The sequence below is a fragment of the Gastrolobium bilobum genome, unplaced genomic scaffold (genome assembly GCF_033153095.1).
Source record: "Gastrolobium bilobum isolate Gb01-03AN ecotype WA unplaced genomic scaffold, APGP_CSIRO_Gbil_v1 utg1831, whole genome shotgun sequence".
In the NCBI taxonomy this organism is placed as follows: Eukaryota; Viridiplantae; Streptophyta; class Magnoliopsida; order Fabales; family Fabaceae; genus Gastrolobium; species Gastrolobium bilobum.
In genome coordinates, this window is record NW_026895199.1 from 1 (window position 1) to 19443 (window position 19443).

Genomic DNA, 19443 nt, shown 5'->3' on the forward strand with positions numbered 1-19443 from the left:
CCAAATCCATGGAATCTAGGTATCCATTTGCTTGCATCCTAGACAATATTGTTTCGTTTATGTGCCTTACTCTACAATGCCAAAGATAAGATTGATTATCTATCCTAGGTCGTTTCACAGCTATATTGAGAACTTCAGTTCCCATTTCTAGAACATACAATCCATTTGTTAAAGAAGCAGTACCATAAACAATATCATTCAAAATGATAGAAAATATACCATTCTTAATACTAAAAGTAAAACCATCTTGTTCTAAACAAGGAATAGAAATTATGTTTCTAGAAATGTTTGGAACATAAAGACAATTATTCAAATGCAATAAAAGGCCTGTGGGAAAAATGAGGTCGGGATCTCCAATAGCATGAGCAACAACTCTTGTCCCATTTCCAACGTGGAGGTCCACCTCGTTCTTCTCCAATCTCCTAGGGCTCCTTAGCACCTGCAACGAATTGCAAATGTGAGAACCACAACCGGTATCCAATACCCATGAGGTCGGATTAGCATAAGAATAGTTTATCTCAATCATGTAAATACCTGAGGTAGAAGCATCACCACGCTTCTTGTCCTTCACACTCTTCAGGTAGTCTGGACAATTCCTCTTCCAATGGCCTTTCTTGCCACAATGGAAGCACTCAGCATCGCCCTTGTCCTTGGATGCCTTTTTACCCTTCTTTTTGCCTTTCTTCTTCTTGGATTTTCCTTTGGGTTTAAGGGGGTCGCCTTTTGCAGGCTCCTTGCCCTTACCCTTTGCCTTGCTAGGCCCACCAATCAGAAGAGCTTGTGTCCTATCCTTCTTGATAGACACTTCAGCAGTTGTTAACATACTTAACAATTCAGGCAAGCTCACTTGCATCCCATGCATGTTGTAATTCATAATGAATTGACTGAAGGAAGGAGGAAGTGAGGTGAGGACTAAGTCATTACTTAGATCGACATCCATGATGAAGCCTAGATTTCTGAGCTTCTCAATGAGTCCGATCATTTTAAGAACATGACTGCTCACAGACATGCTCTCAGACATCCTACAAGAGAATAATTCTCTAGAGGCCTCATACCTTTCATGCCTGCCTTTAATATCATACAACTCCTTGAGATGCAGGATAATAGAGGGAGCATCCATATACTCATGTTGCCTTTGCTGTTCAGGCGACATGGATGCCAACATGATGCAGACTGCCAATACATTGTCATCCATGTGTTGTTGGTGGGCCTCGAAATCAAATTTCGTGAACCCATTTTCCCCTTCTTTAGGAGCTACGGGTAATGCAGCATCTAAAACGTAAGCTATCTTTTCGGCCCTAAGAACAATTCTCAAGTTCCGATACCAGTCCACGAAATTTGAACAGGTCAGTTTGTTCGTTTCGAGTATTGAGTGCAGTGACAGTGGATTAGTCATACTAAAACTGAAACGATGTAAAGATAATTTTAATTAATATATGGACATGTAGTAAATAACAAATTATTAAAGACTTTAAATAATTTGCCCCTCCCACTATTTTATCTAAGTCAATGACCCTTACCAATTGACTTTAGGGTTAATCTACTTTTAGATTTTACCTTAGTGAGATTAAGAGTGCGATTACTTATTTTAACCCCCGTCTGTGACCGCAAGATTAATTTAAATAATGGGTTGATCCTTATCAACAGTATCACATACCCTCTCTTAACATTAGGTTAATAACTCTTTGTCACTTAGTGATGCATCTCATGCAACCAACCTAACATCATTACCCTAAGCACATAAGCCCGGCTGAGCCTGCAACTTATGCCTCATTTAAGCACTAACCAGCACTCTAAGTGTCTTACACTTCTAATACTACTCTTACTCAACGAAACAGTGGGTCCCAACTGAGTTGTGGAGCACCACTATGTAGAGGAGGTTCGAGTAATATTGGTGGTGGGAGGTAATCATATGCTTAATAATTTATTCCTTTTAAGGGTTCCTTTTATTTAGGGTTTTATTAGGTCTCGTCAAACGCATTAGTATTATTATCATGCTAGTCGTATCCTATGTCAAACATCTATCAGATTACACTAGTCGTAATTGGACGTGCATAATAATACATACAAACGCGATTTGTCCAATTTCATGCATACTAGACGTCTTAAGCCACAAAGCATACATATCGCGATATATTATCTCATGCATGCTAGTCGTACAAAACATACATGCAAATAAAACAATTTTTATTTTGAGATAGTCATGGTGCTCGCTCATTTGTCCATCTTTCTTCTCAAACCACGGCTTCTTGTCGTCTAAACGCCACTAGCCTTATTTTTCTAATTACAAATAATTAAAGAAACTCCAAAACACTTTTGGAGGGACAAACTTAAAATACAAAATTTAAAAAGCAAATTACAACTCTAATTAAATAGAGCAAAATTACACATTAATTTAAAATTTGAAATTTAAATTTCGGGCACCATGACCATCCCCTTCCTTTTTGCACCTGAAATGTTAGACAACTTACAAGTACAAAATATTATCATATAATATGCTTCTCACATATGTCTTGATATTTAACAATTAAACATCAAAACAAAAATTGAAATTCAAATTTTCTTAATTCCTTATTTGGCCGAATTATATATAACAATCAATATAATTCAAATTTTGTTGACTCTTTCTCAAAGAACACAAAATTAAACCATGCATGTAGCCATAAACACCTTAATGGCCGAACCATATACATATGTATATGATGCAAATTTTCGAAAAAAATTTCATGCTTTGATCATGAAACAATTCATGGAGAAAATAAGAAAACAATCAAGATATTTAAAATACCCTTAATGGTCGAACTCTACCTTTCCAAAAGGTGTTTCCTTTTTAAAACTTTCATAAAGAAAAAGAAAATAACCATGAACACATATGGATATATGAACAAAGCAATCATATTAACATGTTCATAAAAACGATAACTTTAACGATTTAAAGCATTGTATATTAAAATCCATATGTAAAAAATTGAATCTTTAACTCTTTAAAGAAATTCTAACCGTGAAAAGCATTCTCACAAACAAGGTACCATCACCCGCCGATAGTAAAGCAACCGGGCTCTGATACCACTTGAAAGGAAAATTACCTTGAAGGTCGAGGCATGTGATAAGGAAAAACAAAATTTTTCACTAGCGGAACACACATGCACATCAAGATACGTGCTTTAGGACATATATTATACCTTGTTCGTGAAACTTCAGGATGATCAAGGCCAGGTCTGAAGGGTTCAAACCCTCTAACGTTGATCCACACCACCCGCGTCTAGATGCAAGAACTCCTTCTTGTAGAACCACCAATTGATCACCATAATGAGGCTTGCTATGCGCTCAATATATGAAAGAGGAGGCTAGGCAAATGTGTTTAGAAGAGTGATGTTTTCAGAGAGAAAACCTCACAAGGTGGCGCATGGAAGGAGGAGAGAATGGCTAGGTTTTTTCTCAAAAACCCTAAGGAGGAACACACTTGTATATAGCACAAGAGAGTGAGGGAATAAATAAGTAAAATCAGATTTTTCACTTGAAAATCCCATGAAAGTGGCGCACAACAAATGAGGAGATAAAGAAGTTGTTACAATTCAAAACTCCAAACAACCTCTCCATTGAATCCTTATGAGATAAGGTCTTTATCTAATCAAGATTCTGACCTGATGGTCATCACATGACCACTCATACTGTGCGCCCCATTCAGTCCCAAAAGGAGTGCAGATATGTTTGAGTAGTTGCATTCAAACTTGAATCAACTCACTCAAATATTCTCCCAACATACCGTATCTTTTGGAGCTGATTTTGATGACTAATTGACACTCACCAACAGCCAAAATCAGCGCCACAATCTTCTTGGATCATGTCCAAAAGATCTTCTCTTGATACTAGTGATTTGTTCCAACAAGATCTTATCTTATCCTTTTGTTATGAAACAACTTTTCATAGCCAATTCAAATTTGAATTCAAATATTTAAATTCGAACATTCAAACATTCAAATTCAAACATTCAAACATTCAAATTCAAAATTCAAATTCAAATTTCAAAATTCAAATTTCAAATTTCAAAATTCGAATTCAAAATTCAAATTTAGAATTTCAAATTCAAAATTCGAATTTCAAAATTCAAATTCAAAATTTCAAAATTTAAATGTTTGATAATTAATTTAACCAATTAAATTAATTAGTAGTGTCTTAGACTATCCAAGCCCATTACTTTGATCCATGCACCCTCCACCCTCAAGGTGGACTTCCAAACTACTTCTTGGACTAATGACCATTATCACGCCCAATACCTTTAATGCTAGTTCATCTATACAATTGGGTGTTAGCGTGTGATCCATTAGGTCCAACATAGCCACTGACATAAATGGGTTTGGGCCCATTAAGCCCACAACCATCTAATGACAACACAGAGCACTAGCAATGTTTTGTTGCCCCAGAACTAGTTAGATTAATGACTTGATCATCCTATTACACATATTTGGTTGTCGTATGTATTTCCCTTCGTCTCGGTTACCTTCCCATTAACCTAGGGTAAGGAAATGTATCAACCCTTGCGGTTTAGGGTAAGCTTTATTCGAAATAGGGAATCTTCAATTTACTGACTCTAAAGGAAGATCATCTCATGATCTCTTTTACTATGCATAGATTCCCGAGTCCCTGTAAATGTCATCCCAATTTCTCCGGTTTACAGATAACCTAATCTCTCACAGAGATTTGACGAATTCCTTCAACTTATCACCCTAGCCCTGTGCTCTTTCAGGACAAGCCCAACATTATACCTATGAGTCTCCATGTTTCAGGCAGACGAGGTATACAGTCAAAGCATGCCTTCTAGAACACAGTCTAGGTAATAACTTCTGGTCTAAGGAAAGACATACCCAAATATAAAGAGACTACTCTAATGATACTCTCTGTGAGATTTCCTCATAGAGTCTCTTTGTGGGTCTGTTCAGTGCGAGCTATACCCTTATAGTGTTAGTATTTGGGTGTCCTAGAGACAATCTTATGATTAAATAAGGACAGAGATATAGACCTTTTTAATATTGTTGCAAATAAATAAAAGCACTCTTTATCTTGTTTCATAATTATGTCTCGATATTAATATTAATATATTATGAATAACTTGATAAACTCCGTGGAATAAAATAGGTATCTCTTGAGTATCTATGATGAGATCACAATCATGAGGATTCAAGAATACCGGATGTTTATTCCTAATTTTATGTTCCTAGTCTAGAGATACTGAGAATGAGGTCAGTAATCTCGGGTAAGACTAGCACGACTTATCCATTTGTATATGGATACAAGGTATAGACCTCATGTGCTACAGATATGGAGATGTCTTAGCTAAAGTCGTGGGTGGACCTATAAGGGTATAGCTCGCACTGAACGGACCCACAAAGAGACTCTATGAGGAACTCTCACAGAGAGTATCATTAGAGTAGTCTCTTTATATTTGGGTATGTCTTTCCTAAGACCAGAAGTTATTAGCTAGACTGTGTTCTAGAAGACATGCTTTGATTGTGCACCTCGTCTGCCTGAAACATGGAGACTCATAGGTATACTGTTGGGCTTGTCCTGAAAGAACACAGGGCTAGGGTGATAAGCTGAAGGAATTCGTCAAATCTCTGTGAGAGATTAGGTTATCTGTAAACCGGAGAAATCGAGATGACATTTACAGGGACTCGAGAATCTATGCATAGTAAAAGAGATCATGAGAGGATCTGCCTTTAGAGTCTGTAAATTGAAGATTCCCTATTTCGAATAAAGCTTACCCTAAACCGCAGGGGTTGATACGCTTCCTTACCCTAGGTTTTATGGGAAGGTAACCGAGACGAAAGGAAATATATACGGCAACGAAATATGTTTAATAGGATGATCAAATCATTAATCTAACTAGTTCTGGGGCAACAAAGCATTGCTAGTGCTCTGTGTTGTCATTAGATGAGTTGTGGGCTTATTGGGCCCAAGCCCATTTGTATCAGTGGCTAAGTTGGACCTAATGGGTCACACACAAACACCTAATTGTCTAGATGCTCTAGCATTAAAGGTATTGGGCCTAATAATAGTTATTAGCCCAAGAAGTTGTTTGGAACTCCACCTAAAGGGGTGGAGGGCGCATGGTTCATTGTAATGGGCTTGGATAGTCCAAGACATTACTAATTAATTTAATTAGTTAAATTAATTATCAAACATTTAAATTTTGAATTTTGGAATTCGAAATTCGAAATTTGAAAATTTTAATTTGAATTTCGAAATTCGAATTTTGAATTGGAAATTTGAAATTTGAAATTTGGATTTTGAATTCGAATTTTGAAATTTGAATTTTGAAAATTTGAATTTTGAATTTGAATTTTGAATTTGAATTTTGAATTTGAATGTTTGAACATTTGAATTTGAATATTTGAATGTTTGAATTCAAATATTTGAATTTGAATTTGAATTGCCTATGAAAGGTTGTTTCATAACAAAAGGATAAGATGAGATCTTGTTGGAACAAATCACTAGTATCATGAGAGAATCTTTTGGACAAGATCCAAGGCCATATATGGCGCTGATTTGGGTTGTTGGTGAGCAAGATTTGCTCATCAAAATCAGCTCCAGAAGATTCAGTCAGTTGGGAGAAAATCTGAGTGAGTTGATTCAAATTTGAATGCAACTACTCAGATGTATCTGGTCACCTTTTTGGGCTATATGGGGCGCACCATATAGCTGATCTTATGAAGATTTCTGATCAGAATTTTGAATAGGTTTTGAACCAATTCTCAAGAAAATATTCTAGGAGACTGTTAGCAATTTTTGAAATAAAACAACTCCACTTCTCTCTCTCCAATCTGGCGCCTAATGATCAGATTTTTAGGAGAAAAATCTGATTGGTATTTTATTTTAAATACTCTTCTCTTATGCGCCTATGTGATCAGTTGTTCCTCCAAGGGTTTTTCTGAAAAACCTAGCCTATTCTCTTCTCTCTCTTGCGCCACTTGTGAAGCTTTCACATTGAGAGCTTCACTTTTTCAAACACTTTCACCTAGCCTCCATCTTCACACATAGAGCGCCTAGCAAGCCACTTTGTGGTGATCATCCGGTGGCTTCACAAGAAGGAGTTCTTGCACCTAGACGAGTGGGTGGTGTGGATCAACGTTAGAGGGTATGAACCCTTCAGACCGGCCTTGATCATCTGGTGATTTCACGAATAAGGTAACATCATGCAATCCTAAAGCATGATCTTGATGTGCATGTATACTCCGCAAAGAAAATTTTTGTTTTTCCCTCTTGCATGCATCGGCCTTCAAGGCCATTTCGAACTTTCATATAGGTCCACCCACGACTTTAGCTAAGACCTCTCCATATCTGTAGCACATGAGGTCTTTACCTTGTATCCGTATACAAGTAGATAAGTCGTGCTAGTCTTATCCGAGATCATTGATCCCCATTCTCAATGTCTCTAGACTAGGAACATAATATTAGAAATAAACGTGCGGTATCCTTGAATTCTCATGATTGTGATCTCATCATCACAAATACTCAAGAGATACCTGTTCTATTCTAAGGGGTTTATCCAGTTTATTCATAATATATATTAACAATAATATCGAGACATAATATGAAACAGGATAAAGAGTGCTTATTATTTATTTGCGACAATAAAGGTCTACATTTAATGTCCTTATTTAATCAAAAGATTGTCTCTAGGACACCCATATACTAACATTTATCACAATTAAACATACTTCCATTTTATAGAAGTTTCACATCAAACCATTGTTTGATACTTACCTCAATCTCAAGCAATCAAGAGCCTTGCTCAATGTCCATGCTCTTGCTCCACCAGTCCACTTGGTCTCACACTATAACCAAGGAACACATTTACATCATTATCCATCATCAATTCATATATACTGTACTGTTCATATCTATAGTACTATTCACGTATACGTCATTATTCACGTGTACGACACTATTCAAAAATACGGTATCTTAAATTTTTTCGAATACATTTTCACCGTTAAAATCCTCATCTAAACACTTTTCTCAACATGAGCTATGCCTCAATCAAGCTCTAACATGCTCAGCCAAGCCAAATTTTCAAAATGAAAACTGAAATTCAATCTTCATAAAAACATGAAAATGAAAAGAATTTCTTATCACAATGCACTCTAGAACAAAGGAGAGTCGAGTTTCTAAGTTCCCATGACTTCAAACTCCATCAAAATCTATCTTTTCCATGAAATTCGAATTCTTAGGGGAGGAATAACTCTCTTTACAGTGAACCCCACCCAAAAATACTGGTACCAATGGATTCCTCTCGAAATTTCTCACAAATTTGGCTTTTAAAAGTAGTGATTTGGAGGTTTCTAGCTCTCTCTATGAATTTTGGAAGATTTTCCATCAAAATCCCATTTTCCATTTTTTTCTCCTCCGTCGTTTCAATCCGTGGAAGACGAAGGAATAGTGAAATTTTTTGAGAAATTTCACTTACATAGGTTAAGTGAAATTCAATTGGATAAAGACTTATCTATCTAGTCACCAGTATTCATTACCAAATTTTATCCAATAGATTAGAATATTTTTCTAGTCATGTTTCTAACTTTACTTTCACTTTTTGGGTAACTTTGTTTATCCATATTTTTATCCCTTAACTGTTAGTGTAACTCTTTTTTCACTAAAGATGACTTTATTTCTTTTTTTTCTATTTTCTAATAATTATTTTTCAATATCATGATTAAATCATTAATTTATAATTAAATCTAAAATTACATGTGAGGATTATTATACTACGTAACAATCAATAGATATTTTCTTGCTTTATAAGCAGTTTTATATGTTTTCAGATTTATCTAACCCGAAAATGAGATTCCCTGTCGACTATTATCAATATATGCATTTATTTTTTCCTTTTTTTTGGATAACCAAGATATGCATTTCTAATTGTATTAATAATTATAATTTGCAGTTTGCTGGCGACGTTCATTTATGCTTTCAAACAGTAGATTTTAAAAACAAGATAAAATAAAGTGAGGTAATGTCTCAGCCCATTTATTATTTTTTAAAGTAGGAGTTATTTTCAATTTGGATCAGTATCTATAAAATATTTTTAAGCAGAGAATAAAATTTAATTTCTTAAAAAAATGGGGAATGATGAATTTCAAAAAAATAAATGATTAAATAATTCTCTTGTAATAAATAAAATTATCTTCTATAATTCCAAAATGATTTCATTATAAAATTTAAAAAGAAAGAAATAAAATTTACTTTTCCACAAACCCAATATATATATCTTTATATTATATAATAAGAGAAACACTTTTCCTCAAAATAAATAAAATTTCAACTTGTTTTCTTTTAAATTTTATTTTCATTTAAAGTTACTATCCAAACACGTGTTAAATTGTGAATTACTTTTTATTTTAACAAAATAAATTTATTGAATAATAATAAAATTCATCCAAATAACCCTAAATTAAAATAATATATTATTAGTTTTCAATAAAATTAGCCCAATCTAAAAACATATAATTGCGAGCTTCATTCACATATCACCGGAAAAGCCCAAATATTAATTTCGTTAAATGCAAGCCCAAATTTTCTTCCTCTTTGTGAATAAGTGCTCTCATTCACAAGTTGGAGTCTCCCAGGAGACAAAAACCTTAAACCCCCACATAACCGTTTCGCTCTTTTTCTTCAGAGTGCCGTAAGTGCCGTCACCCCTTTGTTATCTCGTCCTCCACTCTCTCACCAATCACCATCAGGTTCGTTAAACTTCTTTTTGCGTTTTTTTTGCATCACTTTTGGATTCAACAAACCTTTACATTCGATAGTGATTGTAGTTAATGTTGTTAATACTCTTTAGCAGTGTTAAGATTTAACTATGTTTGTAGATTAACCCTAATAGCGAAAACTGATTGGTTGTGGTTTTTGTGTATTGCCTTAGTAACTTGTAAAGCCAAGGAGCATTCCGTTGCCGGGGAAGTGACAATTAGGGGGCCTTTGGTACGAAGTATTTTACCGGATTCCCAGGAAACTGAATTTTTCTAAATTTTAAATTTTTGAATATTATCGTAAACTGAATGTAAAAATTATATTTTTAAAAATTGAGATGATATTCTCGGGTAAAAAAAAAAATTTCCTGTACCAAACGCCTCTTAACGTGTGTTTTATTTTGAATTTTATGGTGTATTCGCGTTTGAAGTCAATTACAATTTAAGATTTCTTCCAAACATGAAAATTAACTGTATAGTAGAACTCAATAATAGGGGTTGAATTGAATTCTCTGTGGATTTATTTTCAAAAACAGGGTTCCTGTGTTTCTAAAAGAGATATAGGCGCATACCATCGATGGCAGGAGGCAAGATCAAGAAGGAAAAGGGCAAGCCACAGCAACACACGCCTTACCAAGGTGGCATATCTTTTCACAAATCAAAGGGTCAGCATATACTCAAGAACCCATTACTTGTTGATGCCATAGTGCAAAAATCTGGTATCAAAAGCACTGATGTAATCCTCGAGATTGGTCCTGGTACTGGAAACTTGACAAAGAAACTTTTGGAAGCTGGCAAGAAGGTTATTGCTGTTGAGATTGACCCACGTATGGTTCTTGAGCTCCAGAAACGATTCCAGGGGACCCCTTACTCCAATCGCCTCACGGTTTGTCTTAGTTCTTTTTTTTTTTTTTTTTTTGAGTAAATACATTTTGGATCCTTAACAAAAAAATACGGAATCTATTTTAATCACTTAGAAAAAAAAGTACTTGTATTAGTTCTTTTTAAGGGATTAACGTGAGTATTTTTTGAATTTAAGAGGGATCACAATTTTAAATAACTGGAATTTAAGAGAGACCACAAATCAATTTTTTTTTTTTTTGTAAGGGATTAAAATGGGTTCAGTGTTTGTGTTTTTTTGTTGAGAACCAAAAGAGTATTTACTCTTTTCTTTTTTTTTGGCATATGAAACAGTGGTGAGAAATATAGAGTAGAAAAAGTAGGAGTCGTCTGTGCTGAAGCCATCTAAATTTAAACTTCAAATAATTACTGTGTATTTGATTCTGGTTGAGAGCTAGGAATTTAAAACCTTCTTGATTGAAATTGAGTTTGAGTCACTGAAAATGGTGTATTTCTATTTGAAGAAAGCTCTCTGGAAATGTTTGTCATTATGTGATTATGCTTTGTTTGTGAAAGGAATTTATATAAAATCTTGAAGTTGTTCCATACTAACTCCTAGCAGGAAATGTTAATTGAATTGAGAAGGGAATGTTTTAAAGTGGTCCTTGGTTTATTGAGGGGTAACTCACCCCCTTTGGGGCTGCTTATGCAGGAAAAAAATAAAAAAATAAATGATAGAGGCAAGATTATACAAGGATCCAATGCAAAGGAATGATGGCTGTAATGTTGTTGTGCTTGTAACCATTTTGTCGTTAGTTGTCTTATTCAGCTTTTGGAAAGAATATGTATCGAATCCTTCATAGTATGGCTGTTTTGGGATGAACTATACCTTGTTTTGAAAGACTTGTGTAATTAACCTCTATAATGCATAATAAACGGCCACGTGTTCACTTGTTTGCTTAGACTAATATGTGGAATATGTGTTCTTGAAGAAGGAATTGTATGGCCAGCAAGCAATTATAAATAAGGTAGTGAGATTGTTGCGTGGTGGAATGATAGATTCGGGTGGCTGAGTGGACAGGCTAAACTTTGTCTTAATAGAACCATGTTTACCTACTTGTTTTGGTTGAAATGCTATAAGTAATATGTGTATGGATGTAAGCAATAACTTTAATATTTTGAGAATTTAATTCTGCCTAGGTTTAGGTTTTTTAAAATAAAAAAAAAGTCGGCTGTAAGACTATGTCCAGTGGACATATACGTATGGCTTATAGTTTGGTAGATGGTAACCACATATGTCTACCTGGCAGGATCGGCTTGGATTATTGAGTCATGAAAAGAACCGTGAATAACTGTAAGAGGCCTCAACAGCATAATTATAAATTAATGGTCTATCATCGGTGGGCAGACGTAAGTTGAAACACCTTCCCTGTTACTAACCATACTTTCTGAGAGGAGACCCCTAAAGGAATTTTGTTGGGCATAGGCTGTCAAGGTCAGGTAAAGTTTCAAGAAAGAAGTCCCTAGGGTATAGGTGTTGGTCTTAACTTAATGGTGTATATTAGTGCTTTAGTTAATCTTTTACTTATGCTTGTATGTGCAAATATTCCTTCTGCTTGTTACGTGAGAAAAACGTTGGACCTGTTTGTGTGGCCACCCTTGATTATGCTATTTAACTAGCTAAATGAATGAAATTATAATTGTGTGCTATGGTGGTATCAATAGACTTTAGTGTGCATAAGACAATTTTTCCCAATGTGCTTGAGACTACAAGGGATAACGTATCGGGTGCACACGCGGTGTTATATCTATAAATATCCCAATTTCCCCAAAGCAAAAGAAATTTTTTCCTTTTCCCGGGGGTATTTTCAACTTATCTTATTATTTTTTATTTTTTTTATGATTACAGGTTATTCAAGGTGATGTGCTGAAGACTGAGCTTCCTTATTTTGACATATGTGTGGCAAACATTCCCTATCAAATATCTTCTCCTCTCACATTCAAGTTACTCAACCATCAACCTGCATTTCGGTGTGCAATTATAATGTTCCAGAGAGAATTTGCTATGAGATTGGTTGCTCAGCCAGGTGATAAACTCTATTGTCGTCTTACGGTGAACACTCAGCTCCATGCTCGAATCTTCCACCTCCTGAAAGTTGGAAGAAACAATTTCAGGCCTCCACCCAAGGTCGATTCCTCTGTAGTACGAATTGAGCCCAGAAAGCCGCGTATTGAAGTTAAGCAGAAGGAGTGGGATGGGTTTTTACGAATTTGTTTTAACAGAAAGAACAAAACACTTGGTTCAATATTTAGGCAAAAGAATGTCATATCTTTGCTTGAAAAGAACTACAAGACTGTGCAAGCATTGAAAATCTCGCAAGAAGGTTCACTGAAGGAAATAGACACTAAAATGGACTTCTCTAGTTTTGGTGACGATCAAGCTATGGAAATGGATGATGATGGAGTAGATGATGATGATGAAATGGAAGTTGAGGATGGGGAAGCAGATCAGGTGCAATCTGAGTTCAAGGACAAGGTTTTAGGTGTTCTTAAAGAGGGAGATTTTGAAGAGAAGAGATCGTCCAAGCTCACGCTGCAAGAGTTCTTGTACCTGCTTTCTCTATTTAACAAAGCTGGCATACACTTTTCCTGATTTTAGATTTATCATTTTCTTATTGTTTCCTTTACTGTTTAAATCTTTAGTATTGGGCTGTTTTACAAGAGAGTGGTATCAGATACAATTGTTCTATACACTAGTTAATCATTTTTTTTTTTTTTTTTGGAGTTACCCAACCCTAATTATCTCTTTGAGACGAGTTGGCTCCCTCCGGTATCCCCACGAGCTTCGACTCTTTGAGCCGGCTATGGGACTAATCCAGAGTGCGGGGGAACAGTGATGGCTAAAGGTTCAGCCCCCTCCCCAAAAATGCATTCAGCGGGAATCGAACACATATCCAACCCCACTAATCCGGAGTGCGGGTGTTAATCATTTTATTTTGTTGAGCTTATTCATGTATGTATATGACCGACTATGGAATTATAGCAGTTTTTACTGTTCTTTTATTGCTTTATGAGGATCTGTATTTGTATCTTTTCTGTATGTGTTAATTTTTGTTCAAATGTCTTGTATGTTAATAAAAAAGGTGATAGTTATCTTTTAACTTTGTCACCGAATAAAAAGTAAATACATTATTAACTTGGCCTATGGGTCAATGATACTGCCTTGCCAAGATAAAAAAATTATGCAATACAGGTCAAATAAACCAACTAAAGAAAATAAGCTCAACAAAGTAAATTTCAACATACAATCAAACTCCTCATGTTTTTCACAATTTGTGGATCCATTTAATTTGACTTTATTTGCTCTACTTGAGCAATTGAAGGTGAAGAAAAAAAAAGGAGTTTTCCCTACACGGTTGTGTTAAAAATTTGGAAGAAATAGTTTTTTTTGGCTTTTACAGTCCTACCCGGCTCGAACTTGATGAACCGGTAGAAAAATTTTCGAAAAAAATACCCACCACTGGAGTTGAGAATAAAATCCTTAAAATTAGAATTTTCTTTTTAAAGATTTGCTACAAGCTCATATGAAAGGTTTGGAGATGAGTTCACTAGAATTAATCCTAAAGGACTATGAAAGAAAGAAAAAAAATCAGTCAATCCTAGAAGGATTTTTGAAACTGTTGTATTAGACTATTAGGAAAAAAAAAATTCAAAGTGTTTAAAAATCCGGCCCGACCATCGATCCGGCTGAGGTCAGGGGTCACAGGTTCAACCGGGGGGTCACGGGGTCACTTTGCTGACCCGGTTTTATATATTAAAAAATATAAATATATATATCCTATATGAAAATATTAAAAAATAAATCACCAATCATCAAAGATTCAAAATATATTTAACATAATTCACCAATTACAACCATAAGTCAATATTACACAACCTAATTAAAGTATCAAGATACCAAACTACAAAACTCATATTCTAACGGGGTCACTACGCTGACCCGGTTCTGTCTCTTTTGAGAAGGTCCCTAAAAAAAGAAAATTTAAAGGAAGTAAGAATGAGTTTTTGTTTTCCATCGACGATCGTAAAGATTTCATTTGAATGGATAAAATTGTTACCTTTTCTAGAAGATTCATGGCAGCGAGGTGAAGATTGAAGATGTCTAGGTTGCTGGGAGAGAAGAGAACGATTAGATTTAGGTTTGCAAGTATTTTTATTTTTTATTTTTAATAAAACGATGTTGTTTCATAGAATTTTTTTTTAAAAAAAAAAACATGCAGTGACCCCCTATGACCCGGGAGTCACTGAAACCTGGCCGAATTTTGGGGGTCAGAGGGGTCGATTGCATATAGAGTCCAACTTGTGACCCCAACCCTCAGAGGAGAGGGGTCAGGATTGACCCGAGTCAACTCGGGAGACGGGGTGGGGTTTTAAAACACTGATTTTGTGTTTTACGTATAACAAATGTCTGACCAAAATATTGCATAATATTTTATTGTATAATATTTTTATAATATTTTATTACATAATATTTTCATTACTCTTAGAAAATTACTTTACGTCCCGGAATTTTTTTATCCAAAAAGCACTTTATAAGATAACATAATATTATCAAACTATTTATCTATTATGCATTAAATGTATATCATTTTCTATTCTTATTTACCATCTTTGTTTTATTCTATCCATCAAATAGAAAATTTCGAATCTCAACATTAGCAATTTTATTTTATTCTATTTTTAAACTAATAAATAAAGAAAGTTTTTGAGAAACAAGAAGCAAACACTGAACCATTAAGGTTCGAATAAGGCACAAATTTAGCATGAGATATTGATTTAGCATTTTGCTCACTACATGACATGCAGTGAAAATATCCAAATCCGTGGCCAACACGCAAAATATTTATTATATTGTAAGAGATAAAATTATTTCTTATACATCATAAAAAGTTTATATAAAAAAAAAGATAAATAAAATAAAATATGAGTTTCACACACTTTTATTTACGTGTATAAAGTTTAAATTATTTTCAATAATATAAAAAACATTAATTCCGTGAAAATAGACCCAAAGTAGTAAGTGAATAGGATGGTACTTGTCTAACGATGGTACTTTCATATTACTCGTTGATATTATATAAAATTTGGAAAAAAAACACTTCTTATATTACATGAGAAGTATTTTCTCATATTATGATTTTTCGATTTGTGTTTAATTTTTTTTTTTAAATAAATATGAAACTCACTACTAATTAAGTCATAACATGAGAAAATAATTCTCATGCCAATATGAGGAAGAGGAGCTTAGGAACATATTTATTTATTGAAAAATATTTTTTACTCAAATGATATAATTTAATGTCATTTTAAGCTAAATAATCATATTTTAATATACATTTATTATCTTTATTATGAAGAGTGTTCTCGGTTGGTCATATAGGATTAGGTAAGCCCAAATAAAGCCTAGATTATAGTTAGGATAATTGGGTAAGGAGTATCTTTTATGCACGGAACTCGGAACGTGTATCCAACCCAAGCATTAGTGGCATAGATGGACCATATCATGATCTCAATAATGGCTTTACCAGTAACTTCCCACCACGATTATAACCATCGATTATGGTATATATAAGAGGGAAAATCCAGTAAGGGACACACACTAGAGAAGATATTAACCTATTAATGTTCGTCCAGAACATTTAGTGCCATTAGTGGGAAAGGTAAAACTATTCCTACCTTTTTCAATGGCTAGTAACAATCGTGAGGAGCGTAGAGTTGAAAATGGTCCTCTCGTTGGAGAAGAAGAAGAAAATTCTTTCCAATCCAATACGAGGAGTCGTTCTTTAAACACAATTGGACAAGCTTTAATCTAGTTGGCAGAAGATATAAGGAATAGACATCATAATGAAGGGAGAAGAATAAGACATCATTCGGAAGAGAGACCAGATCGGGAGAATGTGCAGCATTGCAGAAATTTCAGAAGGGGTTCCCAATCCCCGGTTCCCAGTTATATTTCGTTATCTCATCCTAGGGATCAATGAGATATGGGACAAGAGAATCGTCGGGTGCAACCTTCAAGGGAATCAAGAAGCCCTCCAGAAAGGATGGATAACAGAGGTAGAGGACGAGAGGTGAATCAGAGAAATGAGGAGCGAGTACACCTGGAGCATACTCGTGAGGCGGATAGGAGTTGGCGATATCAGGAAAGAAGGGAGAATGGACAAGAATAAGAAGGCAAACGAGTAGTTTACGAGCAGTAGGATGCTCGGGAAGAAATTCAGCATGAAGTAAGCCGCCAATTTTATGCTCGCCAAGAAGAGGGATGGCGTAATCAAAGGCGGCAGGGTGATGAGTACCAAGGAGGTAGGAGGCCGGAACAAGGAGAGTTACATCATGATCGTCGAGGAGAGCATCCAACAAAGGAACCCGAGTATTATTATGTCTGGGATAGAGAAAATCAAGGAGAAAGAGGAGGCCAGTATCAGTCGGGTAATTAGAGGGATAACCCAGAATATTACCATTATTGGCAAGATCGCCAGGAGGGTTATAGGGCTCAACCTCATGAAGGACAGGTGATGAACGGGTACCAGGAGGACCGTATGCGAATAAGCAAGCATGGATGGCACCATATCAGCCATATTTTCAGCAGGGAGTTCCAGTAATGCCGACTAATCAGGGACCATCGGGAACGCCACTATCACAGAGGCTGAGAGCAGAGATTCCGAGTTGGTTTAAGCAACCTAATGATATGAAAGCATACGACGGAAGTTCAGATCCTAGGGAGTTTGTAACTGTGTTCGAAGCATCAATGTCATTGTGTGGAGAAACAAATTCTCTGTTATGCTGAATGTTTCCTGTTTTTATGAGAAAACAAGCCTTGGAATGGTTTACGGCCTTGCCGAAAAATTTAATTAATAGTTAGGGAGAGTTGGCATTGCGATTTACTTAACAATTTGCTCATTGTGGACCGTAGCCGAAAACTACGCATAATTTATGTGGAGTGAGGCAAAAGCCTGGCGAGAAGTTGGGGGAATATTACGAGCATTTTCAAGTGGAGGCTAGGCAAGTCAGAGGGTTGGAAAATTAGACATATTTGTTGCTATTCACTACCGAGCTGCAACCAGGAGGGTTGGCAAATTCTTTGGCAAAAAAAAGGCTGGCCATTAAAGAAGACTTGTTAGAAAGAACTCAGAAGTATATTGATTTGGAGGAATTTAAAACCTCACAAAAAGAAATTGAATGTGGTTTCCGAGAAGCTACACAAAACAGGATGCCAGATAGACCCGCTGGTAGAGGACAACTGGAAGAGAGGAGACATCGTTTAGTCAGAGAAGGGTTTCGAGAAGCATATAGAAGGGAGTTTACTTCGTTGAATACTTCGAGAGCACAAATTTTGAATGAGGTGATGAGCACGGAGATGAGGAATGTTCCCAGGCCACCGCCTATTGGATCGAGTTGTGCACAAGCAGATAAAACAAAATGGTGCGAGTTCCATAGGTTATATAGCCATTTCACAAATGATTATTTCAATTTCCAGAATGTTATTGAGCAATTGATTAAAGAAGGAAAACTGCAAAAGTATATAAGAAGGGGTGAAAGCAAGGGATGCAGAGAAGGAGAACGTAAGTATAATCGAGCAGATCAAAGCCGCAGCCCGCCAAGAGAAAGAAGGAAAGAAGCGAGCAAAGGCCAGAATGCAGAAACACAGACATCTTCGCCTAGTCATGTACAAGTTGGGCATATATGCACTATTGCCGGAGAGCGAGTTGGAGGAGGAGAATCTAATAATACTCGGAAAAGGCATTTGAAGACATGCATGGCTATTTCGGAGAAGCCCCGTTTTAAAGAAGAAAGGAAGAAGAAGGGCAAGCATATAGTGTTTGAGGATTTGGATGATGAAATCTTGGACCCGGAGCATGATGATCCGTTGGTCATTTCAGGACTATTAGCAAACTATCGCGTTGATAGGATGTTGGTAGATCCTGGGAGCTCAGTAGATATCATATTTTGGGATGCATTCAGGCGGCTAGATTTAGATTGTGATCAACTAGAGCCGTGCGGAGCTGATTTATTGGCTTTAACAGGAGACAAAATTAAGCCATTGGGATATATGCCATTGAAATTAACACTAGGCAAAACGCCTACCCATAAGACAGTAACTTTGTCGTTTGCAGTTGTGGATTTAGGGTCTGTATACAATGTTATTCTAGGCAGGCCGTTTATGGAGAAGTTTAAAATATTTTTGTCTATAGATTAGCTGGCTATGAAATTCGTAGCCAAGGATGGGAACATAGCTACAGTAAGGGCGGATCAGGTGGTTGCTCAGAGTTGTTATAATATAAGTCTGAGGATTCCGCAAGAAAATAAGAAGAAAAAAGGAAAGGTAGAGATAGAAGCCCCACAAGAAGGAATTCAAGTAAATAAAGAGAAGGAGAAGGCTGGTAGGAGAAAAGAAAAGAAAGAACTACAAGTGATGGTAGTAGGATTAGATCCTTGGGTGAAAAGTAAGGGGAAAGACCGGAACCCGCCGGAATGATGGTGGAATTTCAACTCGGATCATTACTAGAGTTAACTACTAGAGTGGGTTCCGAGTTGAATCAGGAGGTGGCAGAGGAGTTAAAGGAGTTGTTGAGAAAGAATGCAGATTTATTTGCTTCGAAACCTTCTGACATGCCGGGGATAGATCTGACTTTATCATGTCATCGATTGTCAGTGATGCCAGGTTCGAAGTCGGTTGCCCAGAAAAAGAGAAGATTTTGCCCATAAAGGAGGAAGGCGATTGAAGAAAAAACAACGGAGTTGTTAGGAAACCAGTTTCATTAGAGAAATAGAGTATGTAACGTGGCTAGCTAACCTG

General features: G+C 35.9%; 2 protein-coding genes across 4 annotated transcripts; both read left to right on the forward strand.

Moving 5' to 3' along the window:
* The first annotated feature begins 9597 nt into the window (after nt 1-9597).
* LOC133299279 (ribosomal RNA small subunit methyltransferase-like) lies at nt 9598-13621 on the forward strand. 3 transcript variants are annotated; one of them, XM_061498738.1, is made up of 4 exons: nt 9628-9737; nt 9920-9985; nt 10283-10632; nt 12496-13621. In XM_061498738.1, exons 3-4 carry the CDS (start codon nt 10324-10326, stop codon nt 13237-13239), a joined length of 1053 nt encoding a protein of 350 aa, XP_061354722.1. In that variant the 5' UTR covers nt 9628-9737; nt 9920-9985; nt 10283-10323; the 3' UTR covers nt 13240-13621. The 3 variants fall into 3 exon arrangements, with proteins under 3 accessions (XP_061354716.1, XP_061354722.1, XP_061354709.1); XM_061498725.1 differs by having other exon boundaries at nt 9920-9978; XM_061498732.1 differs by lacking the exon at nt 9920-9985 and having other exon boundaries at nt 9598-9737.
* Nucleotides 13622-17247: 3626 nt separating this feature from the next.
* LOC133299299 (uncharacterized) lies at nt 17248-18843 on the forward strand. The gene is made up of 2 exons (XM_061498749.1): nt 17248-17373; nt 17701-18843. Exons 1-2 carry the CDS (start codon nt 17248-17250, stop codon nt 18841-18843), a joined length of 1269 nt encoding a protein of 422 aa, XP_061354733.1.
* The last annotated feature ends 600 nt before the right edge of the window (nt 18844-19443 follow it).